Source organism: Charadrius vociferus, unplaced genomic scaffold (assembly GCF_000708025.1).
Source record: "Charadrius vociferus isolate BGI_N301 unplaced genomic scaffold, ASM70802v2 scaffold1215, whole genome shotgun sequence".
Lineage (NCBI taxonomy): Eukaryota > Metazoa > Chordata > Aves > Charadriiformes > Charadriidae > Charadrius > Charadrius vociferus.
In genome coordinates, this window is record NW_009648537.1 from 107,865 (window position 1) to 129,602 (window position 21,738).

General features: G+C 51.7%; 1 protein-coding gene across 1 annotated transcript in view; it reads right to left on the reverse strand.

The window, feature by feature from the left end:
• Positions 1 to 7,366: 7,366 nt before the first annotated feature.
• The window catches only part of PPP6R2 (protein phosphatase 6, regulatory subunit 2), a 78,711-nt gene continuing 64,339 nt past the window's right edge, over positions 7,367 to 21,738 (reverse strand). Inside the window, exons 19-24 of the mRNA XM_009885859.1 lie at positions 20,758 to 20,920; positions 19,906 to 19,994; positions 18,569 to 18,776; positions 15,758 to 15,781; positions 8,945 to 9,100; positions 7,367 to 7,418 (exon numbers count right to left, since the gene is read on the reverse strand). Of these exons, the coding sequence (XP_009884161.1) occupies positions 7,367 to 7,418; positions 8,945 to 9,100; positions 15,758 to 15,781; positions 18,569 to 18,776; positions 19,906 to 19,994; positions 20,758 to 20,920 (692 nt within the window). The remainder of the gene's footprint in view (positions 7,419 to 8,944; positions 9,101 to 15,757; positions 15,782 to 18,568; positions 18,777 to 19,905; positions 19,995 to 20,757; positions 20,921 to 21,738) is intronic.

A 21,738-nucleotide genomic window follows, 5' to 3' on the forward strand; every position in this document is an offset into this window, starting at 1 on the left:
GCTCAAAAAATGCTTCTTGCTTTGATGGAGAAAGTAGCAACGTAGGTCCCTTCCATCCACAACACACAAACTGCTGGAATGACGCTTTAATTAAGAAAAGGGGAAAAAACCACTTGGATAAACTCAGTCTGGGCCCGTCTCACGAAGGTGACAGCATGCCCTTCTGACACACGGGCATCTCCCCGCCAGTGCCCGGTGCCAGCAGCTCCGGCTGTTGGCGGCACCGGCCTGCACCGGGAAGGGAGAGGGACCCATCGCCACGGCGGAGCGCCACGAAGGCAGCTGTAACCCGGCAGGGCGAAGGAAAACCCCCTGCTGCAACCCCGTCAGTTGGTTATTGAGTCAAATAGAGACCAGGGACAAATAAACACCTAAGCCCTAGATGTTCTGAAGACACACGGTGCTGCACTCAACATCAACACGCTCGGCAGCCTGCAAAGCCGAGGGTTTGGTTTCACGAGCTCTCCGAGCCTTCAGCTCCTCCCTGCCCGTCGTGCTCTTCAAAAGAAAACCGAATCCTTCCAAGCCCAGCGCTAACCGTATCAGACACAACCACACCCTGCGTTACGCGGCGGTTCGAGTAACGAGGCTTTAAACAAATCCTTTCATACCCCGATGAGGGAAACCGTGCGAGTTAGGACAAGACTAGAAAAGAAAGCAGCAGTCGCAGAGCACGCGTGGAGGAGCCAGCGGCTAACGGCAGCGTGAAATGTGCTCTGCAACGGACCGACGGCTTTCCTAAATCCACGCTGAAGCGTGCAGCAGCATCAATCTGCAGTTACGAGGCTACTCTGGATGTCCGGCGTACAGTACCGAATGCAACGAGTCCCAGCTCAAGCCAAGACCAAGCCCTGAGCGACACGCCGCCGCGAAGGCGGATCTGCCCGAGCACAGCGCTCTGTTTTGCTTCGGCTCTGTCCTTGGCACCAAACTTTATTTTTCCTTTTTTTTTTTTAAAAGCAAAGCCCCCATGCCACGCAATCTGAACAGAAAGCTGTAAGACCTTCTCATACAAGGGGTATCTTCCACGCGGTCGGTTGGTTTTTCATGGCCGGCGATGTCCAAACCGGAGCAGAACCCTCCCGCACGGCCGGCCACGAGCCGCGCTCCTCAGGCACCGCCCCCGCACCGCGCGGCCCCCGCGGCGCCTCCCCTTCCGAGCGGGGGCTCTCCCCGAACACCAAGGGACGGGGGCGAAACGAAGAAGCTGAGTTTCACTTCAGGGAGAAGCATCTAAAAATGTTCTGTTTGGAAGCTGTTGGGTTGGCAGAAGGGCAGGGACGTGCACCCCGCTGGGCTCGTGAGAGCTCGCGGCCGGAGACACGCACGCTCTCCGGACGGGGTTTCAGGGAAGCGACGCCAGGTAAAACAATCCCCAGCAACAAACAAAGCAAAGAAACTCGGCACGCCACTCTGAACAGCAGGTTTCCTTTTGTCTCTTTTTTTTTCCCTAATGACAACAAACCCTCTCGTAGCAACAAAATCAACTGTTTAGAACTTCTGAACATGATTCGGGGCGAGATCAGCGCTTCGGGATGAGCACTAGGAGAAGAAAAGCTGTTCTTTAAATGACCGAAAACCGCAAGACGAGCTGCTATACAGCATCCGAAAAGTCAAGTATTACATCGCAAAAATATCGAGTGATCTTATTTATCAAGTGTAACTAACGCAGCAGCCAACCTGCGGGAATCTCCGCTCCCACGAAGCTCCGGGAACACGGAACCGCGCGGTCAGTGTCGGAGCGCTCGCAAGAATTTGTTGCGCCTCCACGACTCCAAACCACTGTGGTTCTTTAACAGTGGCAGAACCGAGGGGACCCCAGAGCGCTCGGCGCGGCGGAAGGTGAAGTCCAAACGCAAGGGCGGAGAGCGCAGAGCGCCGGCCACGTGCGCAGGAGGAGGCGTGAGCCCCCAGGACCCCCAGCACGGGGCCGCAGAGCCGCGGCGGCGGCCCAGCAGAGCCCGAGGGGTGGAGGGTAAGCAGGGCACGCGGGGGGAGCGCCCAGCCCAGCGCCACGCACCGCGCAGCACGCGGCCGGGCTCCCCGGGACCGGCACCGAGGCTTGCCCTACGTCACGCCACTGATAAATCGTGGTTTCGCTTACGGCTCACTAGCTCATTCTTGGAGATTTTTGGGATGCCAGCAGACAACAGCAAAGCCGTGTTAAATTTTTTCCTTCGGATATGTTATTTAGGAACGCCCCTTAGCCTTGATCCACCTTGGGACACTGCACCATACCCAAAACCTTTTCCAAGCTGGGATGCCCGAGCCTTTTTCAATAAATGTCAAGGGGAGCACTGGGGTTGGTTTTTGGCGTTTTTTTTGTTTGTTTGGGGGGTTTTTCTTTCCAAATTTGTGCACCCCCTGGTTTCCCATTCTGCTTGCCAGCTGCCGCTCTCTAAAAGCCGTAAGGGCAGCAAGTGCCTTGGGACTCTCACGGAATTTGTATCAGGCTTTGCTGAGGACACGTTATCCAGATGAATAACTGGGATTTTTCTGCCGTAACTGTTATGACTCAAGAGAAGAGGCAATAAATTGTATTTGTGCGTGTGGGAAGTTTGTTAGGAGACTGGTGAAACTGTTGAATAAACCACAGTCGCGTTCCTTGACCACTTGCCTTCAAAGGACTACCTCCCCACAGCTTCAGTTTGAAGCCGGTGGCTACAATTTTAGCGAGGACTTCACCCCTTTGGGACAGCCCGGGAATTCACACCCACGAACCCAACTCCCCATCTCCCCCGGCCTGGGGAGGGTACAAAACCACCCGTGGGCTCACAGCGCTGCCGTCCCTGCCTCCGGCATTAAAAGCCTGTAGCGAGCAACCGAAATGATTAATTCAAACCGCTTGAGTTTGTATCTGCTCCGGGATCCCCTCTCCCTGGCTCTAATGGAGCGACACTGCTCTTCCCGCAGCACAGAGCCGCTCTGACCGCAGGCCCTGCAGCGCTGCTCCCCCGGGACTGAGCACCGGCGTCCGCTCGCCGGCAACGCGGCGTCGGAGGTGGCGCCGGCACGGAGGACTCCCGCACGGCCGCGTCATCCAAAGGAGCGCAACTTCCCCACAACCCAACCAGCCGGAGACAAACGTGCTACGATGCGAGAATTATTTAGCGTCGGCTGAACTGATCACTTTTTAACCACTAATTGTGCGGGAGGGGAGGGCGGGGAGGCGCGTGGGCACGGCTCGGCGGCCGCAGGGACACCGGCAGCAACAGCGGGATCAGCGGACAAGCCGCCCCTCTCCTGTCATCCACCGCATCAATGCCCAGCTGGGTCAAATCGCTGAACTAGGACGTTCCAGCAGAACCATTTCCCCCAGTAAGGTACACCTTGCTGCTTTTGGTCTTGTACAACGGATGTTTGTCGGTGGCTGGCTATCGATCGCGGAGCTGCACACAGCTGCAGAAGCCGGGCTCACCGCGCCCCGCGTCTCTGCTTCGCCAGGTTGCTCACAATATCCAACTGTGTGTGTATAAATATACATGGAATAATACATATTGCAAATATATATCTATATACACACTCACCAGTATACATATTCAAACCTAAAATAATATATACCATATCGATATGGACAGATTCAAAATACTGCACGTAGATGAGGACGGACAGTGCTGAGTATGACTTCTGGTTAGTCGTCAGTGCCTTCTGACCGAGCAGCTGAGCAAGCCCAGGGGGTTTTAAAGGGTACAGCTGGGTTAAATAAAGCCATTTTCAGCAGAAAGCCCATCCCGCTCCAGCCCCGGTAACAGTCCTTCCCCAGAGCGCCCGGCGAGGAGGTGGAAAGGGCTCAGCCCGTCACCGCACGTCCCGCCTCGGGGGGACCGGGGGACGGCGAGCGGTCAGGGAGCCCCGGGGTGCTGCCCAGGGCGGCGAGGAAGAAAGCTCAGACGGCAACGGGGAGCGAGAGGGGCCGCCGAGCAGAGGGCCCCTCAACCTCCCCATCCCCACCGTGCCTCCAGACAGACGGGAGCTCAAACTTAGGACGAGAAAGACATTTGTGCTGGGATGAGCTATAAAATCCTTTGAGGCAGGCAAGGAAACCATCGCCCGACTCTGGATCTGTTCTGAACTGCGCACTCCAACCTGCCCAGGACGAGGAACCGTGCTAGGTCAGCGCGTTGGCTGGGGCGGGAGCGACGAGGTGTAACTCGGAGCTTCAACCCCAAACGGGGAGGGATCATTCACTGTCACAAAAGCAAGAGAGCTTGTGCACTTCTACTAACCTATTTAACTACCAGTAAAATGTCTTACCGCGAAAGTAACTGGACACAAGTAATCAAATTAATAAACTAAGATAACGCGTCCCCCAGTAACTAAACTGTGGTTTTAGATCTGCTTACTGGATATGTTTAAATATATTATTAAAGCTTTCATTTAAATTTAGAGACTCAAAGCCAAAAGCTGACGAACGACAAGTTCAGAATCTGCAACGAAAGGCACAGACACGGCCTCGCGTCTCTCTCCAAAGCGTTTCAGGCTGTAATTGCTGCCAGCTGTCCCCCGCCACTTTTCAGGCGGAGGTTACGGCTCCCCAAAGCAACGCTTCGCCAGCACATCAGGCGGGTGCAGCCCCTCAGCGTTCTTGCGACATCGGCCAGCACGGCGCGAGGTGATGTAAGGTGACCCCTGTCCGTGACGTAACCTAACGCAAAGATCATTTCTCTGTTTAACCGGGGGGCTGAAACGGACCCGGCCAGAAGTATGATCCAACTGTGCCTGCTACGGACACCTCCCCTCAATCTCCTGATCCTAAACAGACTTGGTCCTAACTGTAGCACGGTGGAGCCTACAGGCACCACGGTCAAGAACCGCGCACGAGAACAGACTGGAAGAGAGCGATTGCCATCGCCTGGTATTCAACGGGACTGAAGCCCGACCACGGTCTTCAACCGGCTGCTGCAAGAAGCTGCGCTGACGACACGTTAGATGAATAACTTCTCAGTTTTCATAGTATCATTTTGGGTGTTTAAAGAATGCCCGAAAAGAACCTGATTTTCAGAAAAACTCTAGCACCAATCCTCTGAAAATTAAGACTTTAATGCGTCTCCAATCAGGAACTCAAAACCACTGATGATTTCTGATAATCCTGGCAAAGAGCGGGATTGCTCTCCAAACAGCAAGCAGGGGAACCGCAGCAGAAAGTCAGATTTTTTTTTCCTCCCAGCACAATGCAACTTTAAATTATTTATTTTAAATTACGAGAAGCGAGTGAGAAGACTTCCAGAACAACAGTAGAGTGCCATGGAAGCACCTGCTTACCGAGGAATTGCGGCTGGGAGAAGTCCCAGCTATGTCAGCAGCACACAAGAGGCCCCCAACCCCAGCACACACCTTCCGAGCTGCACACCGCAATCTCACCCCGCTTTCTGCACCGCAGCCTCCGCAGCCGGTGTCCCAGCAAAGCCAAGGCTCAAGTCTCCCTACGAGCAGAAACGAGAATACGTTATCTCTGGGCGCACCGGGATCACCTCGTGCTGCGGGTACGTCACCGTCGGCTCCTGACCCAGCAGGACAGACTGACTCCAACAGGGAAAACGTTTTCTTCAGCTCACTCCCCCCCTCCACACCACCTCTCAATACAGTTACGAAAATTTCAGATGCACTACAGACATATCACAGTTAAAAATAAAAGTATTGTTTAAAAAGACTGAAGTCCGGCGAGGATGCCTTTGCTCGTAACAACAGATCTGCGTGAGGTACTTTTTCATACTCCCAGGGTGAAGTCCCTCGTTATGCACAAGTGAGAATATATCTGAAAATAAGCTATTTGGCTACCTGTGTGTCAAGCTTCATGCTTTTATTCCGAAGTGAATGATTTTCCAGCTCAGGTCTTGGACTAATAAAACAAGCGGCATTTAGCATTCGGCAGGTGGGTTTCCGCACCCAGCCGGCGCACGGCAGCAGGGCGCTATCGGCACCGCGGGGCAGAGCACGTGCCCTGGAGCGCCGGTGGTGGCCATCTGCTGTTCCCAGCCCGAGCCCGCTTCTGCCAGCGGCCCAACACCTACACCCGTATGATCTACGTGCACAAGTCCGGTCTGGGAACGAGCTCAGAGCAGAGGCCAGCGTCGCTCCGCGCAGACCCGCGTCTGAACCGGTGCAGCCTCTGCAGGAGGAGGTCCTCCAGCCTACGCCCCGGAGTCAAGTGCTTCACCTTCAGCTGACCGTGCCTCTAGGCAGGTCGAAGCGCAGTCCGCTTCTCCATCCTGTTTCACTCTCCTACCCCAAGGCAGCAGCACGTGTCCCCCCCAAGCCCCTCCACGACCGACTACCTGGGGAGAAACAGCAGGAGACGCGTGCTGGGGCCATTTCCCTCTCCAACGTTGTCACTAGGTACAAAGTGCAAAAGTGTTGCTGTTCCTGCATCCATTAAAAACTTTAAAAACAGAACAAAACAAACAGAAAAGGATTTCCATAATAATTTGAAAATACATTAGTCTCCAAAAAGCCAGCAAACACCTGATAACCTGTTTGTGCCATATCTGCTCTCGTTCCTGCACAGCAGCAGTCCAGTGGATTGCGATCCTCGTAGCTGGCAAACACCACGCTCCCTTCTTTGCATACTCTCCAGCCAACGGAGGACGACGTCCGGGAAGTTGAGCGTTGATGGCTCGGGCAGAAGAGACCAGTCGCTAACCGACCCCAATCCCGCAGCGAACTGCCGCCTCTCCAGAGAGAGCACCGAGCGCTTCCCGGGAACGCAGAGACTTCCCGCTCCCCCCCACAGCGCGTCGGCTACGCGGCCTCTGGCTTGGGACAGCGCCAACGACTTCCCTCCCACCCCACAAAACTGTAAAGTAAAATCCCTCCCTGCTTCATCCCATTTAAAGTGTTTGCATCTTTTCCTCCTATGAAATGTTTCTGATAAGGCTTTATTGCTATACAAAAGCGGTGCAAATGCTGCCCAAAGACAGCTCCATCAGGAACTTTGGTCACACGACTGCGGGACTCTTGTGCACTGTCCGAGCCCCAGCGTTAGACCTGCTACCTTTCTGAAGAGAAGCTGAATACTGTGTGCAATAACACTAAGAAAATAGGACTGAACCCCAAATACAAAACAAAAACAAGGGAGAGAGGGAAGGGGACAAGGAACTAAAATTAGGCAGAAGGCTTGCTCGGGAAGAACCCCCTCATTCCTGTGATGACTAACTGATCAATGCTACATTTAGACAATGCAAGTGTCTTTCAGAACAGATTGTTGGTGCTGAAACTGCGTGTCTGGTCCTGAACGCCAGCTCTCTCATCAATGCAGCATTTATTAAAAAATAAAATTAAAATGGAAAAAAAAAAAAATAAATTGACAAATTGCATCACCAGGTAGCAGCCTGGCCTGGATCACACACGTCCCATTGCATCTCTTTCATCAAGCAGGGCCGTTTAACGTGGCTTCGGCACAGGGCAAGACTTCTTCTTTCCTAGGGAGAAACCCAAAGAGCGGTATTAGAGAAAAATAAGCACTGGGACGTACTCGCTCCTAAAGCTGACTCTCATCCCGGTTGGAAGCCTTCCGCTTCGGGAGCACCTGAGCCATTCTTCCTCTATTTTTGTTTCTTCTGCCTGCTAAAACATTATTAGCTTCCTAACGAGAACCTCCTCCGAGTCCCTTACAAAATACTGCGTTTAGAAATCAAAACAGAAACTGAGAAGTCAGCTTTGACCACCGATTACACAACATTCATTGAATTTATCGAACCAGAAGTTTGCAACACGACGGTCAGGGTCCCGAGTCCACCAGAAGGCTCCGACCTGTCCAGCTTCCCCTGGGGCCTCCTCCCGGGCACCTCCACCACCAGCTCCGGAGCCGGACCGAGGTCTTTGCCGGAGCTCTGCCGTACGCACGCCGTGACCGGCCTCGCGCCTTCCTGACCCAGACCTGCTGCCTCGACTCCCCGGCTCAGCCCAGGACGAGGACATGAATGGCGACCGCTGGAGGGCGTCCCATGGGGGGACACCTCGTCTGCAGGGGCTCTGCCCCCCACTTTGCCATCACCCTCGGCTCCCCCTGCCCGCTCGGGGCCCCGACAGTGCCTGGGGTGCGGCGCTGAGAACGACGACCCCATGGGCCGCTCGGCTTCCTCCCCCGCACGACTTACACTGGCGCTGGAATTCGTGTGGGACTGGTGGTAAACTGGGGGCACAAACGCCAGGCAGCGGCTGGACTGGGGAGATGTGAGAAGCGACAATGCTGACAGCCGGGACACATTTTATCGGGGTGGAGTCGAGTGGATCGGTTGCACGAAGCTCAAAGCGCTCGTTAGAGCTTCTCCCTCTGACCAGAAGTACCCAGCAGAAGAAATTCCCGTGGGACGGCCCCGATGTCCACCTGCAGCTCAGCCCCACCACCCGAGATCCAACCTCACAGCGCGCCTGCTCCGCAGCACTGAGCCACCCCAGGGGCTGTCTCGGCCCCCGGAGAGCAGAAGCCCCTCGTGATCGATACGCGGCTCTCCGGCCAACGACAGGAGCCGGAGCAAAGCCACGGGGGTGAGAGCACTAGATATGCAGAAGGATTGGGTTCCATATTGAAAAAGACCTAAACTGTCAGAGTCACAAAAAAGCAGTAGTATCACTTCTTGAGATTACTTCCAGTTTCAGTTCCCAAAACACATTCCCTCATAATATTTTAACTGCAAATACCTCTGCGTTCACCTGACCACGCAAACCCATACTATCTGAGTATTTGTTACACATTAATAAAATGAGAAGTCCACTATTTTAATAAAACAGATGATTTGACAGCACTTCTGGGAAACTGGAAGATGTGTGCAATACAGTGCAGTCACAGCTCCGCACTACCTGCAGGATAACACCCTTCAAGATGCTCCAAATGTACTCCTCCAACTCTGACTGCACACCAGTGGTAGAATAACCACACGCAGTGACACGGAAAAACCCAATTCTCTGTCACGGGCTGGTAAAGGCGAAGTTTTGACCATCTCACCTGTCTTTTGTGGCCGTTTCTGTGACAGCTGTGACAACAGCGGCGGTGTTCTGGTGCTCCTCCGAGTGCGGGGCCACGTTGTTCAGGGGTTTGGATGCTTTTGTCGTTCCGATGTCAGTGATGGCCATCTTATCAATAACCATGCAGTCTGCATCACTGTGTGGGGAGAATGCAAGTTCACGTTAAAATGTCAATTAACGGGGCTTAAATTCCAACAGAGAAAAAAAAAATATTCCTCCTTCTCCTAGCACGGGCCACAAAAATCCCATAAAGAAATGCGAACTGAAAATAAACTGGAATTAAGAAGCAGTGTAGGCATCCTGGAGGCTATGCTTCCTAAAAATCAACAAGACACCACATACGCACAAGAACGACAGCTCCCGCTAGCAGGCATTCCCATTTCCTGCAGCAAAATCCGGTGTAAGAGCTGCCGGTTCATCCCCACCGCCTGCGAACCAGAGACTTCACCAGCCCCTGCACCCCCCTCTGCTGGCGCGCTCTCCTACGGACGAACACAGACAGCGAACAGCAGAAGGACGCGAAGGCGAAGTACAACCAGCCAAGACTGAGAGGCTCCGGAAAGCTGAGTTTACCGCTGGGAGCCACAACCCAAAAGCGGCCTGCCTGCCCGGGCAGGACCCCGGGAGAGCTCAGGAGATCTGCTGGTGGGAAGGGCAGCGGAGGAGCCCACCTCTCCCAGAACTGCCCTCCCTCACCCAACGCCGCCGAGCGGGTTGCCCGGCCCAAAAACTGCCGGTTTCGGCAAAGCATGTTCCTCATCCAATACAGATCTTTCCCAAGCGGCACGGGATCCTTCTGCGTGCACCTGGAAAAGGCTTAAATTAAAGTACGGAACCTAAAGTCCCAAGGAAGAAACAAAAGTGGACTGGATGTTCGTGAGTGGTATCTTCAGAAGCCGAACACGGTTAAATGAACTTCCTGAAAAAAGGAAAAAAAAAACGCTAGCACAAAACCTCCAAGTTCTTCTCCACTTGTATTAAAAAGACCCATATTTCTAACTGGAGAAGTGATTTCTGTGAACATCTCTGTTTTTTGCCTTCTGAGGCAGAGGACAAGCTGGCATGTGAAAGATCTGCCCCACAGTTTTAACCCAGTCCCGACTTCAAGAATGGATTCTTCTCCTCCGTTCAGAAAGCAAGCCCACAAACATGGAAGGAAGGCTCAAGAGACGACTGAGCCGGAATCCCGTCCCCAGCTGCCGGGGGAGTTTATAATGCACACGTATAATCACAGTCTGGTAGTTAAGCCGTGTGACAGAGATTTTGAGATCAAGGTTCTGCTTCCACAGCTACTTTTCTGTGTGCTCTTGAAAAAAAAATACATAAAGAATGAGGAATAATGAGATCAAAACATTTACCTTTCTAAAGAGCTAACACGTTCTCGAAAAGGAATAGGGCAAGTACAAAAACATACGTTAGAGGAACTGCAGGGGATAGATGAGACAGCAGAGAATTGCGCTAAGTTGACAGAAACGTCATTAGAAAATGACTTCCCACACAAGAAACTGGAGCTCATGAGATTTACAGTGCTCAAAGATAAACTTCTTAAATTCGACCTCTGAAATCTCCGTGACACAACGATTCCGATGCTAGGGAGGCCTGAGGCTGCCTGACCAGGTGGGGTTATGGCAACTTATCTCTTGTCACGAAGAGCGAAGCCGGAGAGGCGATGCCCTGCGGGAGGACACGAGCCACCGGGGCAGAACGGAACGAGGAGTTTGTGTGGAACACGGAATACCGTGACCCATTACTAACAATATCCCAGCCTAGAATAAACCCTAGTACCTATACATGTTTTGCAGTAGTTATTCCTCTGGTCAGCTCATTTTTAGCAGCCAGCAGTGTCCCTGAACGCCCTGCTGCTGTCCATCGAATGGTCCACCTCCGTGGCACCAAGCCGCCCGGTGACACGCTCCAGCGCCGCCGGGGGCAGGCAGGGGAGCACGGCACCTCCGAAGGGCACGGCTGGTCCCTCGGGAGGCTGTTAAGGCAGGCGAAGGAAGGAGAGTTATCAGCAACAGCGTCTGGATCTGCTGTGGACCCTTCTTAGTTAAGCTCAGCAAAAAGATCCCCAATACTTCCCACTCCAGAAAGAATTAGGAAACTTTAAGCCCTAACTCAAAGCCGCTTGTAGAAACGTTCCAACAGGAAGCGTAATCTGTCCAGAACTGGTCTTTTTTCACAATGGACAAGCACTCGGCACAAAGGAGTCGTGAATGCCACCTACAGCCATGGCCCTCGGCCCTCCAACACGACAGCCAGGACAATTGTCCTTTATGTTCCTCACGTTTAACATCGTAGCCAAATTCTGCAACTTAACCCCCAAGTTTGTAAATACCACTCTCTGGAGGTCACTCGTGACAGAGACTCCTCTCTCAACACAAGCGCCCCAACGCCTCCTGAGATGTCGAACCACCCCAGCGCACAAGCTGAAGGTCCAAACTCTTCAGTCCCATCAGAAAATAAGACTAGAAAACCTGATCTGCATGAACAGACCGCACCATCTCGCCCTCTACAAGGTTAGAACAGAGTTTGCATAAAACAGGCTGGGAGAGGTGGGGGGGTTCAGCCTGGAGAGGAGAAGGCGCAAAAGGGGAGAGCTCAGAGCCCCTTCCAGTGCCTAAAGGGGCTCCAGGAGAGCGGGGGGGGACTCTGGGTCAGGGAGGGGAGCCGTGGGACGGGGGGGAGCGGTTTGACACTGACAGAGGGGAGATGGAGATGAGATGTGAGGAGGAAATTCTTGGCCATGAGGGCGGTGATCCCCTGGGGCAGGTCGCCCCGAGAAGCTGTGGCTGCCCCATCCCTGGAGGTGTTCAAGGCCAGGTTGGACGGGGCTCGGAGCAACCTGGGCTGGGGGGAGGTGTCCCTGCCCAGGGCAGGGGGGGGACTAGATGATCTGTTAAGGTCCGTTCCCACCCAACCCATGCTGTGATTCTGTGATTCTAAAGCCGTGACAGTATCACAGCAGGTTTCTAGAAGGCCTCCAGTGCCCCGTCCCAGTGGCACACACTGCTTTAGCCACGGGACCTGAGAAGAGGAACCCTGGTCTCGCCTCCCGCCAGGTGCCAGCAGGGACCAGCCTGCACGGGCTGCGGGACGCGCTCGTCCCACGCTCCTGTCAATGCTTTGAGATTTACTTTTCACGTACTACCGAAAACTTGCAGCTATTTCAACTAACGAGTTTCAACTACAACAACTTCTAAGAGAAGAATCTGCCACGAAGAGAGCACAGAGTTCTCAGCTTTTGCTCCATGTAACATCATACACATAAATAGTAAATAAGAAATATCAGATGTCCTCATTCCAGACCTGCGGTGCTACAAAATGGTCGTTTGTTCTTTTTTGCTCTAATGCCCAAATCCTGCAAATGCAAAGCTTCCTCACGCTAACGATACAACTGTTTTCCCTAAACTGCAATTTCTTCTTAGAAAAGCAGGATTCAACGAGATTCATATTTCGTCATTATTGAAGTTGTGATAAAACCACTCTATACCAAAACTGACAGCCAGTTAAAATAAAGTGACACGCTGTTCTACTTATAAAGATGAAAATGTCAGGAGCTCACTTAACTTCTGATAACAGTTCAGCTCTTCCTGTAGATTTCCCCCAGTTCACAGAGAAAACACTCCAGCATTGCCGTTTGCCTGAACGCCCCTCTCGCCCAGTTTCACGATGCAAACGTCGCCGTAACGCCCCTTCGCGCGGTGCTACTGCAGAACACACGGTGCTCTCGCTCCGCCTCCCCCCTGCTCCCTTCCCCGCGCGCCCCTCGCATCCCGCTCGGCCAACGGAGCGCTAACAGCTTTGCCGGGGGCTCAGCTAAGCTGAGCTGCCCCCGAATCGTGGCGCCGGATGGAAATCCACGTGCTGCCAAGGCAGCTCCTCCCGGGGCCAAGGGCAGCGCTGGTCCGCAGCCCACTGCCGAAGGCTCTGTGACCAATTCCGGCTGTAGAGCCGAACGATCGCAGGGGTTTAGGTATTTTGGGAAAGAAGGCTTGGATACGGGATGAAACAGCCTCGGAGCTCAGCTCTACCCACCTCTGAAGCTCACTACTGCGGCTCCCGCGACACTCTACATACCCCCTAGTCCCCTCGGCAAACAATCAGTGTCACAGACAACAAAACACATGAAGATGCACTAGGAAAAACAGTGCTACCATCGACAAAGAAGCAAGAAGGGCATAAAAAGCGTTCCCCAACGCCAGTCTCGTGCTGAGCTCACAAGCAGGTCCTCAAAAAGCAGCTCCGCAAGGAGCCAGCGCAGGACGAAGCGGGAGGTGGGAGGGCGGCTGTGCTACACAGGCGCTTCTCAACACACGGCAACGTGATGTGGGGGCTGTTAATGAGACGAGTGACACCACACGGGAGGTCCGGCTCCCACACTGACATGCAATCAGTTAAAAGGGCCAACGCTCACGCCAGCTCAGAAGATCCCACCTGCGCCGATGGTTGCGCTAAGTGTTCGCCTTCGGTGGGAAAAGCTTGTTGGGGAAACGGGACCTCATTTTAGCCACTTCTGTGTTTCTTTCTGAACAAACGTGCGCTGATACGCAGCCAAATTCTACCAAAGCGGTGCCGTCGTGCTCCATGCCCCCTTCCCCGCAGCATGCTCCCCCTTCACCCTCTGCCCGCAGCAGCCCGGCAGCCCCCGGCCCCACGCGCACCCCACCGACCCCCGGCAGGCACAGACAAGGGATCCCGCACCGGGAGAGCCCAAAACATCCACTGTGACACGTCCCTCCCCTGTGACAGCGTCCCCCCCTCCGCCGGGGCACCGCGGCATGGCTCTCCCTCCCGCGGGCGCCCAAACCCCGGCGCAGCCACGGCCCCGCCGGGGGAACCGCTGCCAGCCGCTATTTCTGAGCTTTTTCAGCAATTGAGGGTCGTCACTGCTGTTAGAGCAAAAGCGAAGAAGAACTTCCACCCCAGAACCGCCTGTGATCGGAAACAAGGGGAGACTTTTACGGTGATGTCACAGCAACTGTAACGCAGAAGTTGCGGAAATCGCCGGTCTTGTCTCATTTTCACCTCTTTCTGAGGAAACGGCTGCAGCACTTACAGCTGCCTCCAGAGCCGACGCGGGTACCAAGCGAGAGCAGGTACCTCACCGTCACGGGAGAAATATGTTTGTTTTTAAGAGACAGCAAGCGCTACCGTTGAGATGGATCCCAGCCCCCTCTAAACTCTCCTTTTGGGCTGTGTATCCGAGCCCGTCGGGTGAGGAGGCACGAGGGAGAAGGGGACGGGAAATGCGGTAAGCCATTAAAAAAATAATAAAAGAAAAAAAAAAAGAAAGAAAAAAAAAGATTAAAGGGGAAAAAGCATTCCGGGTAAAGTTAATAAACTGAAAGAGAAAGGGAGAGTTACCAACGTCCCGAGCGCGCTGTCACCGCCCATGGCAAAAGCCGGATTTTTCAATTTTAATTTTTTAAAGTGCAGCTCATCTCTTACGGAGCTGCTTCGAAGCCTCATCTGAGCAACTCAGCAGTGAAACGCCCCGGACAGCCTTTGAAAATCATAAAGAGGAAACGCAGAAGCACGGGTTAACGACACACAATTAGCCATTAAGCGGGCAGAGAGGGAACTGCGAGTCATGCCCCACCACCGTTAACGCCCCGAGGATTAATTACTGCATCGCTCTGGCAAGAAGTACGGCCCGATGGCACGTACCGCGAGATAAAGGCAACACGTACTCGCCCGCTTGTGAAACAGGCAGAAAACTTCCAAAAGTTTGTTAAAATGGCGTTGTTAATTATTAAAATGGTTAAGTTGAATAAACACATGTTGTAATTATAATTACAAGTGTTTTAAAATACCGCAGAGCTTGCAATTCTGCGGGGCTGGAGCCGGGGGCTGCGGGCAGGAGCTGAGCTGTGCTTCCCGCGCCTCCCGCTCGCAGACGCCGCACCGGTGCTTCTGCCCACCGGCGACCGCTCCGTCCCGGGCAGAGAACGGGGCTGCAACGTGCTCCTCGGCAAACGACACCGTTACGAGACACGCTCATGACAGCAAAGTTCTCTTTTTGTCTCTGATCTCACCCAGAAATTACAGCAGAGCTTTGCTAGCTCGCACAGTGACCGGGAAGATTCATTTAAATGGATGAATTCTAGGAAAGAATTAGTGAAACCCCACAATTTAAAGAGAAACAAAACGTTGGGGGAAAAATAAAAAGTATTTTGCAAAAAAAAAAAAAAAAAAAAAAGAAAGAAAGAAAGAAAAAAAAAAAGAAAGAAAGAAAAAAAAAGCCTTTGGAAAACCCATCAACCGTTATTTTATGGCGTATTAGAGCAAACCAGTAAAATATCTGTTAGTGCTGTTGTGAGATATTTGTTAGTGCTGTTTTGAGAGAGTCTCGAGAGCCTCGACCGCTACCCCACCCGACACAGGCAGCGCTTCGTTAGCGAACTGCACTCCGCAGCGCTTTCCTTCCGTCCCCTTGACCACAGCATGACCTTTCAAAATCATAAAAAAAAAAATTGCTATTTGCAGAAAGAGCTCACAAAGAGGTGGAGTGGCAGAAGCTCAAGGACGCGACGCGTGAAACCCCGTATTTGCTTTTCCGCGGCTCAGCAGCGGCTCTGCTGACCCTGCGCGTACCGGCACAAAGGACCATGCGCAACCTCAAATTCAGGTTTTCGAAATCTCATTTCTGGGATCTGTTTTAACTGATTGTGAAAAGATGAGCTTTCCCAGTCCAACAGCTCTTTTTCCAGCCCAGTATGAAGTCACTAATGGGAGAAACGACGTGTCAGGTGGATGTTTGGAACCCTGAGAAGGTGCCCGTCATACATACCCTGGGACTGCAGGTCTAAATACTCTGAGCAATACCCCCAGCAAGGGAGAAGGGCAGCACGAGAGGCAGAAACGGAGAGAGAGCAAAGAAAGGAAGAAAAAAGAAAACAGTAAAGATTGCTGAAAAAACAGACAAAAAGAGTTAAGTTTGCGAGCGGAGCCTCCGGCGGCGTTCCTGCCAAGAGAACAGGCAGGAACACGTAAAAGCTGTTTCAAAGAGTACAATCACTGAACGCGGCATTTTCCCCATAAAATTCAGATCAATATACAAAACAGCAGAAGATTCAATACACCGTAAAAGCCCCTTTCTCAAGCCCAACACAGTCTGAAGTTATCAAAGCGCGAGATCTGGCAATACTGGAAGCTCTTCAGCCAGAGAACTTCTGCAAAACGACTTACTTTTTCACAAGAAACTGCCGTATAGAGGTAGATACGGGAGAGGAAGCTCACGGAACACATGTAACGTGGAGAACTCACCTAAATACATCTGAAACCCCTTCTTTGTGTAGGATGTTTGAACTCCTACTGAGCGTATTGGCTACCTTACGCAGAACCACCATGAGGGACGTCCTATGAAGCCACGGGAGGACAAACAACTAACTTTCCAGAGTTTAAATTCTGGGGTGGTATGGGCCGGCAGAGAAGCATCAGCAGTTAAGAAGATGGTCATGGAGGGTACTGGAGGCAGGTACTGGAACATCTGGAGCTTCCACAGCTGCAGTGATGGCAGAATCTACAGAGTCCTTGTGCGGCTCCAAGGAGCATTAAAGATCTCCACTGCGGAATTCCGTATTGCAGGGAGGAAAAAAAGGAGAGGGAAGAGCCATTTCTACAGAAACAGGAACGTGGTGGAGCCCAAGTCTCGCACTTCTGGGAAGTGCTTGTAGACAGTCATCAAGGACCACACGTTCAATCTGAAAAATTCTTAAACTTTTAGTATAGTTCATTTCCTTGGAATCATTAAGGAACACGGTAAAGAATTAATATATTCACTACTGGCCATCTAACTGCGTCTGGCCCAACAGCAGGGACACCGGTCTGGAGGCACTGAGGGTACTGGGAAGTTTTCCGTATCGTCACCGGTCAAGACGGCAATTCACACACCAGGAGAAACCTGGCTGCTGAGCGGATCCGGAGCCGCTGGAACCACCAGCTATGTAACAGGTTTCTGTCTTCCCACAGCTTCTATTTTGATTTTTGGCTGCGGTTACGGCAGTGGAAAGTTACAGACACCTTTAAAGTGGAGACTGTGGTTATTCAAGTATTTACTTTCTTTGCCAAAATGGAATGAGTTCTGTAGAATTGCAGTCGTGCAAACCCGAGCAGGTTCTGCAAACCTTGTCCTTACTGAAAGTGCTCGAGACACACACGCTTATTTAGAGAGAAAAACACATTCAGAATTACACCGCCTGAAACAGCAGCATAGCCCACGACATCCAACCAGCCAAAGCAGAAAAAAAATTAAACCAACCCTACCTGCTAGGAAACAAATGGAAGACATAAAAGAACATGCCAAGCAAGATTTACACTGCTACTGTGAATCAAGACAATCACACGGGTACGACTCTCTACCGACAAACACCAGGCAGTCAGCGAGGAAAAACATCTGGAGCGGAGAGTTTGGTTTAGATACGTGTGCCGATGGATTTAACGAGATGTAATTCGAGTGCAATGGAAAGTGGAAAAGGAGATGCTGCTCTGCGCACAGCAGTACCCTGATCTTCCTCCTCTTTGGTTCCTGCGCAGCCAGGCTGCCCGGCCGTGCCGCCCCTCTGCACGCACGCACACTCGATGCGATCGCTGCAAGCAGAGGAATCTCAGGCGTCTCACTCATTTCAAGCACGAAGAGTAAAGGCCATTTGAGGTGGACATCAAAAATAAAACCCAGACGCGTTATTGAAAACCCAATTTAGAGGGGCCTAACCCCACGTACCTTTGGTTAACTTCCCCCCGTAATTTTACCTCGTTCTGTAATCCCACTTGTTTTCTGAGCCGCTGCTTCGTAACTCCTAGCAGGGGTTTGCTGGAGCGTCTACATGTGCCAACAGCTCACGGTGACCATCCAAAAAAGTCACGTAACCACAACATCATACAAAGTAAATACCTGTTCCTGAGTCAGATGCATAAAATACAGGGCCTCCAGCTAGTTAAATCATACCCTACACACTTGTAAGGGCTATGAGGAAAAAACCCAAATATCTTCAAATTGGGAGATATTTCTGGATGTACCAAAGTGAACGAGATGTTTACTGTTTCCAAAAGCAACGTCCCCTCTCAAACGCTTGGAGCAGGCTAGATTCGAGCACAAGCAATTCCAACCAAATTGCTGCCCAAAAGCTAGGAAATCTCAGGAGCCGTTATATCTTTTTCTGGCATTTTTCATTTTTTTTATCATATATTTCCTATAGTCTACTACTGTGACAGTGAGGGGAAAGCGATGGCTCGAGAGATTTGCATCTCCCCCCCTCCAGACCTCGCACTCTCCATCAGGTGCGGCTCTGCTCGGCTCTCCGGCGCTATCGGAGCCGCGTCCCTGCCCGGAGCCCCGGCCCCCATCTCCCGTGCAGACAGACAGACAGACGGGCGATGCTCCTGTGGCACTGCTCAGCGGCTAAAACGAGCCACAAGTGTTTCTTAAAATAAACCGGTTATAAACATTTTCTTATAACAAAACCCCGGTGAGAGGAGAGCCATAAGACACCATCACGCAGGACATTTGGGACCACGGTGACTAACGGGGAGGAGCATCACGTCAACCCCCGCCAGCCGAGGGGCAGAGCCGGACCGCAGCCCGAGCAGATTCCTTCCGCACCTGGTGAAAACGGCCTTCTCGTTTTTAGCATCCACAGTCAGCTTGATGGTCTCCTGGCCCGAGCCTGTGCTGATGGTTTCCGTGACGATATCAGCTTTATCCTCCTCTTCCTCGCTGTCGGAGCCTCCAGAGGAGCTGCTGTCTGAGGCCACCAGCGGCGCTTTCCTCGTGACACAGACGTTCCAAACACAGGGAGAGGCAGTGCTGACTGGGAAAAAGAAATAATGCACATCGCAAAAACGAACAAAACCACAGGGACGACTCCCCAGGTGTGACCTGAGGCACTACGGTGGTTTAAAATGGAGTGTTCACAATTACTGCAAATTTGGAGACGATGGTTTCTGGGCAGTTCCCACACTGAGACAGCACACAATATTATTTTTGCAAGTAAGAAAAAAAAAAACCCCAACCTCACAAATCGGCGTTCTCCACCTGCCACCTGACGCTGTGTTTAATACAAACAGCAGAGGAGACTATTTTCTTCACTGACTGAACGGCGGTAACTCTGAAGGGGTTGAGGCAGTGCCTGGGGTCCCTGCCGACCCTCACCCAGCTCTGAACCCTTGCTGGGGTACGATTTAAGGAGCTGTACTTGTTGAAGCGTTCATTGGTTTCCATCCCACACGCGTGCCTGGCAAGGAAAGCCTCTCACCGAAGCGGCAGAGAAGCGCTGCAGTCTCAGAAAGTGTTTTTCTTCCCAGGGCTGGTACCCGCTCGCACAGCCGGACGGGACGCAGCCGCCGCAGCCGGCGCAGCAACGCCCAACCCAACCTCCAGCTCCGCCGGGAGAGCACACCAGAAAACGCACGGGGCTGAAAACAGTGCGGCGCTCTGCCTTCCAGTGTTATCCACCTTTCAGTGGTTACTACAGACAAACGTTTAATTTAGTTCCATTGAAGTCCTTCATTAAATTCTCGTTTTTCCTTGCTCAGAAAGGAGGAGGGGAAGAAACGAGACTGAAGGTAACCAACAGGCTCAGCACAATTACCGATAGTATAACCGACTCTATCCTTTTAATTTCTGGCAAGGAATTTTAGAATCAAGCATGGAGTTAAAACAGGGCTTTTGAACAGTTTACAAATGAATCACCTCTACGACATCAACTCTTACTAACTTAAATTTCATCCTTTTCTTGCTGAATAGCATTATCCCAACAAACACTCAGGATTTCTGAGTTACTATTTTAATGGACAGATCTCTGTACGAAAGAGAGCCTTCAAGTAAGATAAGGCAGATGACACCGGAGGGAAGTTCTCCCTCGAAGCCTCGGTACGCTATGCAACATTTCAAGCAGCTTAAACACTACATCCGTTTTGTTTTGTACCACTCCCACTTACAGTTCTTGTCCTGACTCTGCTTCGCGTTTCCACCCGAGTCATTGCTTTCTGTGTCGACAGGCGAGCTGCACCGTGGACCTGATTCTGAGCTAAAGTAGGGGGAAAAAAGCCTTGAGAACAAAGTACAGATATCTCGGTTGTGCTTCCAAATATCCCCGACAGATGAAATCATTAGGGCTTTTAACTTCTAAAAACCTTCTTCACTGACTTATGTTATACTCTTAGTACAGCAGCAGTGACGATACAGAAAGTATTTCTGCACCGTAAGACGTGAACGCTGAACACCAGCTGGAAGCGCCGGAAGGCAAAGGGAAGTATGAAGCCCTGATCCAGAATACTCAGACCATATTAAAAAATCAAAGGGGCAGCAAATTAAAAAATAAAAGGGGCGGCAAGGGGAAGGGAAAGGGAAGAAGAAAAGACTACAGTCGATTACTCCACCAAATCATATTTCAAAGACTGTTTCATTCATGAGGGGAGACCTTATTATGGCATACAAATATCTAAGGGGTGGGTTGGAGGAGGATGGAGCCAGACTCTTCTCGGTGGTTCCCAGTGACAGGACGAGGGGCAGTGGGCACAAGCTGGGACAGAGGAAGTTCCCTTCCAACAGAGGGAAGAACTTCTTTAGGGTTGGGGTGACAGAGCAGTGGCAGAGGCTGCCCAGGGGGTGGGGGAGTCCCTTCTCTGGAGATTGTCAAGACCCGCCTGGATGCGGTCCTGAGCGATGTGCTCTGGGCAGTCCTGCTTTAGCAGGGGAGTGGGGTGGGTGAGCTCTGGAGGTCCCTTCCAGCTCTGAAGATTCTGTGATTCAGAAGTTAAAAAGAGATTGAGAGAACGCGTGCCTCTTACCAACAGAAAGGCTGGAAGTCTGTGAACTTCGCCCACCCTTTCTCCTCCGGCGTGGTGTTCTCCGGGGCTGCCGAATCCCACACGCTCGACCCAACGTCCATGGCAACACAGGGAGTGGGGGGCTTCGAGTTCACGGGCTCGAACACCGCTGTCCACCCCGAGCCTGTGGACACCGAGCAGACTGGAAGTCCTATGAGTTTTCAGAAGCTTTCGCCATCCCAAAAACATTCCAAAGTGATCAAAAAACCAACAAAATAGAAAGGCCATCCAACAGCACGCCTCCAAAATCTGCAGGAAGCTGCCTGTCTCACAGGCCACAGACAGATCACTCTTCTGATAAATACTGATGTTATCCACCAGATAAATGCATCAATTAAGAAAAATGACATTAAGAATGTCTTCATTCTTTGAGCCACCGATTTTCAGCTGAACTGGAAGCACCTTGGTTTCCTGTCTGAAGCTGAGTGGATGGCTTTCAACCATTTCAATCATTAACTGATTCATTTTGGCAATTACAGGTAAAGAATTGATACACGGATTAGTGTTGAAGATCACAGAAGTGATCTTGAGCAAAACTAAGACTATGATTTGTTTTTTACAGTCCCAGTCTAGTCCTTGTTCATTAGAACATACTTGTATTCCTATTCCTTCTATTCTACTTCCATTCCTATAAATCACGATTTTTCAAAAAGCATTTCTCATTACCTTTTCTCAAGAAAAAGGGCTGCTGCAGCAGAACTGAGAGAGGGAGAGACCCATCAAGTCTACACTCACTCAAAAACTGAACCAAAAATTGAACCAAAGTCTCTACAAGAGTAACTAAACTGACGTACGCTGTCCGCAGGCTGTTTGTGCTGTTTATACTGCGTCTTCCTAACAAGAACTAAAAATATCTGACACTACCAGATGGGTGTAGAGAGCCGATTACTGGAATAAGCATGCATTATGCTCATAGGTACAATACAAAGACACCACCTAGAA